At 33.0% G+C, this 14,228-nt stretch overlaps 1 protein-coding gene across 1 annotated transcript; it reads left to right on the top strand.

Moving 5' to 3' along the window:
• Positions 1-260: 260 nt before the first annotated feature.
• LOC137747789 (uncharacterized) lies at positions 261-725 on the top strand. Its single transcript, XM_068487934.1, has one exon. It carries the CDS (start codon positions 261-263, stop codon positions 723-725), a length of 465 nt encoding a protein of 154 aa, XP_068344035.1.
• Positions 726-14,228: the final 13,503 nt, after the last annotated feature.

Genomic DNA, 14,228 nt, shown 5'->3' on the forward strand with positions numbered 1-14,228 from the left:
TTAAATCTCTTTCAATTCAAGTTTGCAATGAATTCCAACTTTGGATCCTCTTCGGATTCCAACTGGGGGTCCTCATCCAATTCCAAATTGGAAGAAAAATGGGCGCAAATGAGACGAGAAGTGAGGAGTCTGATGAAGAAGTTCAAGTAAGGTGCAACAAACAAAACAGAGCAGCAGCCATAGTGTGTCAGCCAACTGAGGAACAACCTCAATGGGGTGGCTTTGTTGCTGGCTGCTCTTACAAACCATGAAACAAAGGGATGACGCATGCCAATCTGATGAACAATTACTTCAACCCTAACTCGGTGTACACAGAAGAAGATTTCAGACGTTGCTTTCGGATGAGGTGTCATGTCTTCGAGCATTTACTTCGTGATGTCCAGCATGTCAATCCATACTTTCAACAGAAGCGGAACAAAGCATGCCGCCCTGGTTTCTCACCTCATCAAAAGGTTACTGCTGCACTCCGAATGATGGCCTATGGCTCCCCAGATGATTCGATGGATGAAACCCATGATATGTCTGAGTTTACATGCTTTGATACTCTTGAACAATTCTGTGACACAATTGTTCAGGTTTTCAAAGACAAGTACCTCTACGAGCCAAATCAAGAAGATCTGAATTGGCTCTTTAGCAAAGCTGAAGACAGTGGGTTTCCGGGCATGATAGGGTCATTAGATTGCATGCATTGGGATTGGAAGAACTGTCCCATCGGATGGCAATGAGGCTTTAGCAGAAGGTCGAGAAAGCCAACTGTTGTGTTAGAGGCGGTTGCCTCATATGACACATGGATCTGGCATGCTTTCTTTGGAGTCCCTGGATCCCAAAATGACATTACAGTTCTTGGGTCTTCACCCCTCTTCAATCGTCTGACGGAAGGTAAATCATTTCAACTTGACTACTGCATCAACGACCATCAATACAATATGAGGTATTACTTGACAGATGACATCTACCCAAAGTGGGCGACACTTGTCCAAGCAATTCCAAACCCTAGGAATGACACATAAAAGTTGTTTATCTTACACCAAGAGGCATACCGGAAAGATGTTGAGAGAGCTTTCGGTATTCTACAAGTACTGTGGAAGATCATTAACGAACTGACAAGAGGGTGAAGTCGAGAAAATTTGGACTCCATCATGATGTCTTGCATCATATTACACAATATGATAGTGGATGATGAGCGAGATATGTATATTGATGGAGAGTCTGATAACGACCAAGAAGATCTAAATAAGTCAAGAAGGGCTCGTGCAAAAAATATGATGGGCCTAATTTGCCTTTCAATCCAAGAACCGGTAGTATCTCTATAAATGAGTACATGAGGTGCTATAGAATGATACGTTCTCGTGCCACAAACAAGTACCTACAATAGGATCTTGTGCACATCTTTGGGCCAAAAGAAGCATGGAGTAAGCGTTTAAGTTTTATGTTGTTAAATGTTTTTAAAAATATTGTTTAAGTTTCATGTTGTTAAATGTTTTTTTTATGTTGTATAATTTTTATGTTGGTTAATGTTATTTAATGTTGTTTCATATTGTTTAATGTTGTTTCATGTTACTTAATTTAATTTAATGATGTATAATAGCTTAGGAAGTTATAGGAAAAAAAAATAGAATTTAAAAAAATATATGAAACAAATTTTGTAAAATAGAAGTTATAGGAAAAAAAAATAGAATTTAAAAAATATATGAAACAAATTTTGTGAAATATAAGTTATAGGAACAAATGGAATTTAAAAAAAAATTGGAAACAAATTTTGTAAAATAGAAGTTATAGAAAAAAAATAGAATTTAAAAAAAATATGAAACAAATTTTGTAAAATAGAATTTATAGGAAGTTATAGAAAAAAAAAGAAGTTATATTTATTCAATCCTGTTGGTTATAACCGACATGATTGCTATGCTTGTTTGGCCAGCCCGAGCTGGCTGGCTGGCTGCATGCAGCCAGCCCTTTGGCCATTTTAAATTTCATGGGGCTCATGAGCCATTTGGCCTAGGATAGGAATAGCCCAGCCTACATGCATCATTTGATGAAAGCACTCCAGTCTCCTCCTCGAAGTGGCTTGTCAACCACGCTTTCCCTCCCTCAAAACAATGCCCTTCCTTAGGTTAGGGCAACATAGCAATGAGTAGTTCGTCCGAGACCTTGCCTCCTCGAGAGCAGGATGCCGGGCGAGATGGAGCTGAGTCATGAACCCAAGAGCTCTAACCGTACTCATAGTTAAGCAGCGATATGAATATGAGACTAAAGTCCCTCTATGCATCCTACTACTAGCAGCAGCCAGCTAGCCGTTGGATTCAAAATTTTCTTTATGCAATCCTGTCGGTTATAATTGCATGCGGCCAGCCCTTTGGCCCTTTCAGATTCTGAGGGGCCCACAAGCCCTCCGGTCTAACCCTCGGTTGGAGACGGTTTTCGGGCTATTTTTAGCTCTCTGGCCCTCTAGACTCTTCGGTTGAAGATGGCCTAAGAGGGACGACTAGGGTTGGGAAAAAAGTGGGATGTTAGGGTTTGACCAAGAAGTGGAAACCTAAAAGAGAGATGTTATGTAGAATTGTAATTGTATTGATTTTATTGATATCACAATGGTACAAATATTTACTAAATTAAACGACTTGGAGTACAAGTGAACCTAGAGTCAAAGAGACTTACAAAACCAAGTCCAACAGAATCCTAACCCGATTGTTTCACACTAACACTTTCTTGTAGAGAGTCCAATCAGCAGAGGTATTTCATGCTGCGGTGCTTCATGCCATACGTATGAAGCTAAGTAAAAGACTTTGATCCAGAAGTAATTGGGTAAATCTTCCAGAAACTTGGGTGGGAATAAAAAGAGAAGCAGATTATTTTTATTTTTTTATATTTTTTGATGAAAGAAGCAGATTAATTTAATAACGCAAAAATTCCTCAATTCATGACTTGAGTTACCATGTATTTACGAAAATATGAGAAACCATGTGGGTTTATGTTAATATCCGGTTTCCGTACTTGAACGGCTAGAAATTAAATTTATAAGGAGGGTTAGTTATCACCAGTATTTAAAATTTCTTTCACACAGTTGATATTTTCATGAAAATATTTAAAAAATTAGATAAAGATATGAAAACTGAGGGTGAAGTTTAAACTTCACCTCATGTCGTAGAAACTCAAGTTTAGGCTACGACAAATATCGTTGATATTTCTGATACATCTGTTAAATATCAGAGAAACTCTTATATTTTGTTCAAACCAATGTTCTACATCCCTAAAGTTTCATTTTAAATTACCATCATTTCTATCAATATTCGATATCTCCATCGATATTTCCATAAATTTGCATCTTGATATTTCCGTCGATACTAATATTTTAAACATTGTTTATCTGACAATTGCCTTTATTTTTATTTTTTATTTATTTTTATAATATATTCTGAAAAATAATGAACTTACTAACTTCCAGAGTCCCGTGGAGGTTTTTTTAGGGAATTTTTATTGTTTATTTTTTGAATTCTTAATAATAGAAGAACAATTTGGGTATTATGAAAGCTTCATCTTTTTTTTTTTATTTCTTGCTTCATAAATATAGATTACGACAAGAGTTTGAATTTCACTCTCAGGGTAAGTGAAAAATGAAATGCATTCTGGGTCTGTATCAGCTTTACCCATTGATACCTAGTACGTTCCACAACAAAGAGCTCAAACATTGTTATAGGGGATGGGGATTAAATCCAACGGTAGGAAGCCCTTTGAACAATTGTCCCTTTATATAGGGTGGTGTTATCCACACCTTTTTATCTTTCATGCATTTCTCTTAATTTTCGGCTATTGGATTGAATAAATTGAAAATATGATCAAATGAAAAAAAATTTAACAGTAAGGTTCTCTCCCAATTTTCGTCCATTAGATCGAATGACTTGAAGATGATTAAATGATATAAACTGACATAAAATGTGTGGAAAGTAAAAAAATGGTGTTAATAGCACTAATCGGGTATATACTCACAGACCTAGTTTACATCCATCTCCATCATACCTTCCGGTCCACCACCATTATCTACCAGTATAGTCTAACCAAAACTAGCATGGAATTTTTGGAAGACAATAAGATGTTCGGGCACCTAATTACTAAGATATGGTTTCTATGGTTCTTCTAGTCACTTTTAGATTTATTCATATCAAGAACTTCTACAGAGGCTCGAGATCTAGTGCTTTTACGAACATGGGAAGGAATTGAAAATTTGATTTGTCTTAATCCTAACTATCGTTGTCACATAAGCTAACTCAAGGAAACATCTATGTTTTGTATGGATACACTTTGAATATATAATATGAATCTACACAATTTGGATCACTAATTTTTATTCATTTGTTAATCTGTCATCTACGGGGGATCTCTTCTTCATTAGAACGATAAGTAATTATAAATTATTGCAAATTAATCAGTGCGCGGGTGTCTTAAGTTCAAATATAATTAATAACAAGAAGTATTTTTATGACAATCAAATTAAAGTGTCATACCTTATAAGAAAAAACCTGAAAAGGTTAGAAGACATCAATTTGGACTAAGCATCACACAGAATAAAATATTTCCAACGCCAATTAGCAAGGGGTATTAGTATAAGATTTATGTAAAGTTTAAAGTAATGAACTCTATCAACGTTTTCAACGTGTGTAAATGATCGATAAATGTGACCTCACAAATTAAATGGTGGTGAACATATTCAAACACCGATTTCCAATTAGCTTAAGCTTAATCATTAGTCAATCACTTTAATATTCTGCTTATTTATAAACTCACGTTACTAAACTCGACAATTCACAAAGCTAGTTACAATTATACCTAATCGCTCGGAATGTGAATTGAGTGGTGAAATATAAGATAAGCTATAACGGACGCATGAAACAAGTATATAGATCTTTCCTAATTGTATTCAGAATTTTATCAATGATAAAAATAATAAGTAATTTCAGGAACTAATGAGTAACCCGAAACGATTTTATCCTACATATGTAGGTCGCATTATAACTCATATATTAGAACATTAAAAGTAGATATTTTGTATACATATCAAACAGTGATTTGTCACAACATAAATAAGAAATCTGGTATATCATGAAAAAGGAAGTAACAATTTGGTTTGGTAAAACTAGAAAATGTTCAGATCTCTAATTTCTTTATACCCATAGCCCTTATGCAAAGGAGTGGCCATGTATACTTGTTTAATGCACTCTGACAATTTAGGACTCATTTGAAAGTATTTTTAAAATGATTGAAAACGCTTAACTTTAGTGAATTAATTTTGAACCTTCTATTTTCGTGTTCGATTCTCCATTCATTGTTTACCAAAAAAAATTATTAATTGTCTCTTTGATAATTTTTTTATCCGTCTCTTCTTATTATATAAGTAAGAGGTATTAAGTTCGATATCAAAAAATGAATTTGAACTACATTACTTATAAAAAAAAAAATACTATTAAACTGTAGTACTAAGTGGTACCAATAAAATACAATTTAAAACATAAAGAAATGATTTTCCACTGGCATTGCACCCCTTAATTACATGCCAGATTCCACTTTCAACTTTTTCGCTTTTTCTTAGGGTTCTTAACTTGTAATGGCCGACTTATACAAAACAACAGTGCTAGCCGACAACCAATTTGCAACATTTTTCAATGATCGCCGACTTCCATATATCATAATATCCAATCTTCCTTCCCACCAAAAACAAAGGGCATTCGAAGATTGCGGTACCAGTGATGAAAGGGAATATATATTAGTCGAGAGAAAGATATCCTAGAATTCTTCTTAAAATAAAAGAATAATGTTAATTCTTAAATTGAAAGAACTCTAAACTTATAGAAAATATGCTGATTCGTGCTGGATTAAGTTCTCGAATCTTGCGTTGATTCCTTCTTGGATTAGATTTCCGAAATAAGCATGTCAGTGAAGTTGACGGGCTTCGCCCACTTATTCCAAAAAAGGATGATGGTGATATATTGAGTCTATAACTAGACTTAAAAAGTAAACATTTTCTAATTCGCCTACTTAAGTCAAGAGACTTGAAGTACAAGTAAACCTAGACTCAAAAAGATAAACAAAACCTAGCCCAATAGAATCCTAACCTTATTTTCCCACATTAACACTATCTAAAACCTAGCCCAATAGAATCCTAACCTGAGTTTCCCACACTAACACTATCTGGTAGAGAGTCCCATCAGCAGAGGTGGAACATTGTTATTATAGATATGGATGAAATCCAAGATCGGTGGAGAACAATAAAATTGTCCAAACATTAATCGTAGTATGCATCCATCTCCATCACAGCTTCCGGTTCACCACCATTAGCTACCAATTAGGGCTGATTTGATATTGTTATGTTTTGAAAAAAAAAAAAAAAAACTGTTTTTGCTGTACTATGAGAATAAGCAGGTGTGAAATAAAGCAGCAAAGTGTTTGGTAAACTTTTTTTGTAAAAGTACTTTTGGAAAGAAAAAAAAAAAAGCAGTATTATAGTGTTTGGTAAACTTTTATGTAAAACAGCTGTGATTGTGTGAAATGACAAAAAAAAGTATAATACTAGATGTGCCATTAATTTAATTTTCTTAACAAATAAAAGTGAATTACTAAATATACTTTATTTTTAAAAGGAAAATATTTATAAACTTTATTATAAATATTAATTAGTATGACAAACTACTTCAATTAAAATATTTACACACTCAAGGAGGAGTGTTGCAGTCCTATTAGATAGGAATGTGATTGTGTAAATCCTAGTAAATCTATTCCTATTAGGAGTTGATTACTTATTAAAAGTTGTAATCCTAAAAGGGTAAGGATTTTACCTATCCTACTACTATCAATAAATGCATAATGGGATGTAATAGAACACACCTTACAATTACACATATCTCTTTCTCTCTACTATTGCCGCATCCCTCCAATTGTTTAGTAAATTATGCCTACAACAATATCACAATTTTTTATGCGTAAATTACATTTTGCACCCTCAAGTTTGAGTGCAATTGCAACCTCATACAACATCTTTAAAACATTTCGATCTCATACATTTACTTACATTTTCATTACAATTACTTCCGTTAAAAATTTTGTGAAGTTTACAAGTTAATTGATGATGTGGCAATTAAAATTTTCACATAGATAAAAAAAATTATAAAACAAATCAATATGAAAAAATATGTAATTTTTTTATGTTAAATGGGCCCACCCCTTCAATGTGCATCTGCAATTCTGCATTTCTATCTCCATTCGACTCCATTATGAGAGAGATCATTGCCCAGGCGTCATCTTCGTCGCCATTACACAACCATCACCACTACTCAGGGCTGGTCCAGAGATTTTTGTGGCCCAGGGCGACGCTAAAAAATATGCCCTCACTTTATATAAAAAAATTTATTTGTTTTCACACGTAAAACATCGATAAAATTATATTTAGAAAGACACTTCAAACTCAATAATTTAAAAACACGGAATAACTAATTTATTTTGTATCGAAAGAAGGAAACCAAAAAACTTCGGGCTTACAAGTAGATAGATTATAAGTTTTGTTTTCGATCTGAACTTTTAAAGTGCTTTTGTATAAATCGTGAGGTATTTTTTTTTATTTACTAACCTCGTTAATATAAGACTAAAAATATCATAATATTTTCGAGTTTTTAAGGATATGTATAAGTAATGAATGAACACTAAATTAAACCCTTTGATGACATGTAATATTATTTGCAAATTTGGTCTAAAAAATTAGTCTACGCGTTACTCTTTGTTGAATATTAGACTTGAATTGGAACGGATATTTTAAAATAGCAACCCACATAACTACTAGCTAGTTAATAATTAACAGCCAAACAAAAATTTGTAAAAAAATTGAAAAAAATAAGCATTCACATAGCATTTCGAACTTAGGACCTCTCGTTAATTTTAAACAACAAAAACCATTGCTTATAATTTAACTTCTTGATCATTTAGCCAAATTTTATAAATTTATACTGTTATGAAAAGAAATTTGTAAAAATTGGAATGTAATTAAACATACATGGTATTTTGAACCTAAGACCTCCTCATTAATTTTAAACAACAAAACCACTAGTTCTAGTTAAATTTCTTTGTCACTAAACCAAATTTTATAAATTTCTACTCTTATAAAAACATATATAATATACCACCCTAATAATTTTGGTGCCCCCAATTTTTTTGGGCCCCGGACAATCGCCCTGCCCTCACTGGGCCTGGGTCGGGCCTGCCACCACTACAGCATCCTTGAGCCGCTTCACCGCCATGGTGCTCCAGTCGTTCAACATCACCTCGTACACCGCCCCCAGGCTCTTTTTTTCCGATATCTCCGCCAACGCCCACATCAAATCCTCTAGCTCAAGCGGCTGCCTTCAGTAAAAAAACACCAGCTTCCTTCTGTCGAAATTGAGAAAATATTGAATCTTTGCTGTAATGGAATCGAAGCTCGGCGACCTAGATGAAGCCAATTCAAATCTCGAAAGTTCAGAATGTCGATTGGGATTGGAAGCTGTGGTAGGGGTTCAAAAAGAGGTTGGAATCAAATTATATAAGAGTTTTGATGTGGCAGGAGATGGAGGATTGCGCTGGGAATGAAGTTTCAGGTTGGGGATTGGGTTTGGGGCGACAAGTTGGGAGCGAATGAGTGAGACGAGAGGGAGAGAGCCAGTGAGATGGCAAAGCAAGGAAGAGAACGATGCGAGAGGTGAGGGTAGGATCGGCATTTGAAAACTTTCATTGAAACATTACTGTTCACCCGAGTTTCTAAGATAAAAAGCTAGTTTTTGAAAGCAGCAAATAGTTGCTTCCACTTTTCAGCTGTTTCTCTAGCAATTTTGAAAATAAGTGCTTTGTTGCTAAGTTACCAAACATAATATTGAGCTCAACTTTTTTTCATCCTTACTTTTAAAAAAATTTAAGCAGTACCAAACTGATTCTTAGTCTAGTCTTACCCAAATAGCATGGAATATTTAGAAAATTGGAAGAACGTCAAGGTAATTGGTGGCATATATAAAGATATGGTTTCTATGGTTCTCTAGCTTCTAGTCGCTTTTAGATTCTTCTGTCTTTCTAAGTGGCATATCTATATTGTAGTTACAACTACAACGTGTCTCTGTGTGTGTATATATATTGTGGAATTAATTATAAAAGTGGGTGAGAGATAGGACGGGAGAGAGAAGAGCTTAAGTGTATGAGAACTGTATCATCACCCCTTGGCTTAGTGCTTTATACTAATTATGATTGGTTTTCTTGTAAGGTTTTCTTGCTTTAGGTCTTAGGTTCAGTTCTTGCCAATGACAAATTTGAACCACATTATTGCTAGCGAGGTTTAACTCACCATCTCCGCCTTAATGTAGATAATATCATTTGTTCAAAAAAGAATTTGGTCTCCAAATCCTATTGGAATTTTACTTTAAGTTCATACAATCACATTCCGAATTAATAATTCTATTAACAACAATATGGCTATTTGTATGTATGCGTGTGTGTGTATCTATCTATCTATCTATCTATCTATATCTATATCTCTATGGAAATTACTTAGTTTCACCATGTAAAACAAAACCAAATACAAGATTTCATACATTAGTTTTGTAATACAAGGGCTTAAATTTATGTAAATCTTCAAACACTGTCATGAATAATGATGTTTAATTAGAATTCATTTTGAAAAAATCATCGGAAATGAAATAGCAATGAATTGAAATCTACGTATTTATATGAATATTAGAGGAATTTACCTTTTACCTATCTTATCCTAACCATTATCCCGCTCTCCCAGTATTAAGCTAACTGCAAAAGAACATGATTTTTTTTTTTTTTTTTTTTTGGGTATGGATGAATGCTTTGGATCTGAAATGAATTGGTCATAAAAAATGGATCTTTGAGTAACAAGAAGTATTTTATATATGGCAAACAAATAAACGTCATACCTTATAGAACCTCAAAAGTCTGAAACCTCTTGCAACGAATTAGAGAAATAAAATATTTTCAACGCAAATTAGCAGGATATTAGTATAAGATTAATCAGTGATGCAAAGATTAATGTAATAAAGGCCATGCAGATCACTGTTTTCGACGTGCATAAATGATCAATAAAATTACTTATTACTTAGTCTGAAGATCCCGATACCGGAATACTAAGTTAGTCAATAGTTCTTTCCTAATTATTTCTAGAACTTCTTCTTGTAAGAAAAAAGGAAAATTGTTTCTAGAATTTTCGTATACATGTTTCTCTGGCGTTAGTCTAAATTACATATTTACCATCGAAGAATCAAGAATTCTTTGACGACTTTTTGACAAAGAAATAAGAAGAAGATGGAAGATCGTAGTGTATTTACTTTTCTACGTACATTCTTTATGTCATTTCTAACCAAAATGGTCAATATTCCAAACCAAATAAATTATATATTTTCCATCAAAGAAACAAGAATTGGGTTGTTATTATAATTTACGTTTTAAACTACTCAAATCATTGGTACTAAATTTTTCCAGAAGAAGAACCACATATGAAGCCTTTGGTCATTATATATGACTTCATGCCATACGCACGAAGCTGAGTAAAAGACTTTGATCCAGAAGTAATCTATATGTATGTGGGTCGGCAGGTTCTTGGAATCACTGTTAATTAAATCATATTTAAACAGATAGATTAAACTAATCAAGGTTTATTACCATATCTCCCTTCTTTTCTTTCGTTTATCTTCCAGTGGGTAAATGGTTGTTATCGCATACTTTTTTTTTTTGGTTTTTGCATACTCAGTGTGGCAATTGATTTTTTTTTTTTGTTTTTTTAATTTATTTGTTATGATATATTTAAAAAATAATAATCAACTTACCAATCCCCACAGTCCCGTGAGGGTTTTTATTGTGAATTTTTATTTATTTAATTTTTGAATTCTTAATAGGATAAGGACAATTTAAGTATTACGAAAATTTCACTCTTTTTACCTTTCCGCTCTATATATATATATATATAGGAATTTTGCTCTCCGACTCCAAGTAAGTGAAAAAGAAATGCATTCTGGGTTTGTATTATTCTAGCTTATTACCCATTGACACCTAGACGTTCCACAACAAAGAGGTCGAACATTGTTGTAGGAGATGGGGATTAAATGTAAAGAATTTTAACGAAAAGTTCCTGATACTGTTTATTTTAACGAAAAATTATATTTTTATACTAAAAAGTCAATCATGGTACTATTCACTTTACCATTTATTTTGTCTTTATCTTAAAACTTAAAGTTTTCAAACCATTTTCATTAGTTTTTCTTTAAATCTAACGGTAGGATGCCCATTGAACAATTGTCTCTTTCTATAGGGTGGTGCTATCTAGACATTTTTATCTTTCACACATTTTTCTCAATTTTTGGTCATCTGACTGAATGAATTAAAGAGAATCAAACAATAAAAATTAACAGGGTGTGTTTGAAAGGTTCCCTCAATTTTCGTTTATTAGATCGAATATATTGATGAGAGTTAATCGATATAAATTGTTTAAAATGTGTGAAAAGTAAAAAAGAATGTGAAGAGCGCAAAAGTTGTATATACTCACAGGGCTAGTTTACACCCATCTCCATCATACCTTCCGGTCCACCACCATTATCTACCAGTCTAGTCTAAAACCAAACTAGCATGGAATTTTTGGAAACAATAAGGTGTCCGGCCACCTAATTCCTAAGATATGGTTTCTATGGTTCTTCTAGTCTCTTTTAGATTTATTCATCTGAAGAACTTCTAAAGAGGCTCGAAATCTAGGAAGGAATGGAAAATTTGATTTATCTTAATCCTAACTATCGTCGTCACATAAGCTAACTCAAGAGATCGAACATCTTTATTTTGTATGGATGAACACTTCGAATATATGTTATGAATCTACACAAATTGGATCACTAATTTTTATTTATTTGTTAATCTGTCATCTACGGGTGATCTCTCCATCATTAGGGCCTTAATTAATTATAAATTATTGCAAATTAATCAGTGTGCGGGTGTCTTAAGTTCAAATATAATTAATTAAAAAAAAAATTTTAAGACAATCAAATTTTAGTCTTACCTTATAAGAAAAAACCTGAAGAGGTTTGAAGACATCAATTTGGACTAAGCATCATACAGAAATAAAATATTTCCAGCGCCAATTAGCAAGGGGTATTAGTATAAAATTTATGTAAAGTTTTAAGTAATGCACTCCCAGATCAACGTTTTCAACGTGCATAAATGATTGATGAATGTGACCTCACACACCAAATGGTGGTGAACATATTCAAAAACCAATTTTCAATTTGCTTAAGCTTAATCATTAGTCAATCACTTTAATATTCTGCTTATTTATAAACTCAATATACCAAATTAAAATTATACATAATCGCTCGGAATGTGAATTTAGGGGCAGAATATAACAGGAACTATAACAGATACATGAACCAAGTATATAGATATTTCTTAATTGTAAGAATAAGGTTGAGAATTAGACAGAAAAATGACTTTGAGGCACATTAATACGTTTTCCTTAAAGTGATATTTGCCCCCACTCTAATATGAGTTTGCTAACGGGTCTAAAGCAAATCACTTACAAGATACAACAAAATTTGGAATTTTAGTTTAGCAAGAACTGAAATTCCCTTAAAATCTTCTAAAAGGAAACTGTATGATTTTGATGGAGAGAAAGAGGATAAGAAAATATTGTTTGAAGAATTGTATATATGATTATGCAGCCAACATAGGCTATATATAGTTTATATGGTGCCCGTTGAACTTAGTTCAAAGTGTGTCACTTCCTTCAACTGAAAGTGTATGAAGATCAAATAGATCTTTCCAGCATCCTTTCATTTCTACCGAATGGATGAAAGCTTGCTGCCTTTTCATATATGTGCCTTAGAGAAAAAGGCGTAACCTTCTGATTGAATGATCCAAGGGACATATCCCTTGGTGTGCTTCTTCAATCCAAGAGATACGGCAATTTAATTGCCAGTCTCATTTTCTATACACGCAACCATATATATATATATATATATGTGTGTGTGTGTGTGTGTGTGTGTGTGTGTATGTATATGTATATGTATATGTATATGTATATATATTTATTTATTTATATATACATTTATATATATTTATGAAATACACAACATTAATTCGGAATTTTATCAATGATAAAAATAATAAGTACTTTCAGCAACTAATCAGTAATCCGAAACAATTTCATCCTACATTTGTAGGTCTCGTTATAACTCATATATTAGAACGCTAAAAGTAAAAATGTTATATACATGTCAAACAGTGATTTGTCACAATATGAATAAAAAACCAGGTGTATCATGAAAAAAGAAAGTAATAATTTTGCTTGGTAAAACTAGAAAATGTTCAGATCTCTAATTTCGTTCTCATCTTAGCCCTTATACAAAAGATTGGCCATGTATACTTGTTTAATGCACTCGGACATCTTATGGCTCGTTTGAAAGTATTTTTAAAATAACCGAAAACGTTTTTGGTGAATTAATTTTGAACCTCCTAAAAAGTTTTCATGTTCGATTCTCCATTCATTTTTTACCAAATGAAAATTTTAAATCATTTATGACCGCACGATGTATGATGAATAACTAAAATGTGAAGATTCATAGAATTTCTACAGTTGGATTCGGATAGGATCCAAATCCCTCAATTACATGGCAGATTCCACTTTCAACATTTTCACCTTTTCACTTTTTCTTAGGGTTCTTAACTTGTAATGGCCGACAACCAATTTGTAACATTTTTCAATGATCGCCGACTTCCATATATCATAATATCCAATCTTCCTTCCGTCCAAAAACAAAGGCTATGCGAAGATTGCGGTACCGGTGATGAAAGCAAATATATATTAGCCGATAGACAAACATTTTAGGAGAATAGAATTCTTATTAAAATGAAATGGTAACGTCAATTCTTAGATTGTAAGAATTTCAAGCTTATAGAAAACTTGCTGATTTTTGTTGGATTAGGTTAACGAATCTTACGTCGATTCCTTCCTGGATTAGGTTTCCAAAATAAGCATGTCAGTGAAGTTGTCGAACTTCGCCATTGATTCCAAAAAAGAATGATGGTGATATGTTGAGTCTATAATTAGACTTCAAAAGTAGACGTATTTTTATTCGCCTACTCCAATCCTAAAAAATCATGATCCCACAAGTACCGTATCCCCAATCACAATCTAGATTTCATAATTTAACATTACGAACAAACAC

This window comes from Pyrus communis, chromosome 10 (genome assembly GCF_963583255.1).
Source record: "Pyrus communis chromosome 10, drPyrComm1.1, whole genome shotgun sequence".
Lineage (NCBI taxonomy): Eukaryota > Viridiplantae > Streptophyta > Magnoliopsida > Rosales > Rosaceae > Pyrus > Pyrus communis.

Excerpts from the sequence above, each read along its gene's own strand:
- LOC137747789 (XM_068487934.1), top strand. The coding sequence starts at position 261 with ATGACGCATGCCAATCTGATGAACAATTACTTCAACCCTAACTCGGTG.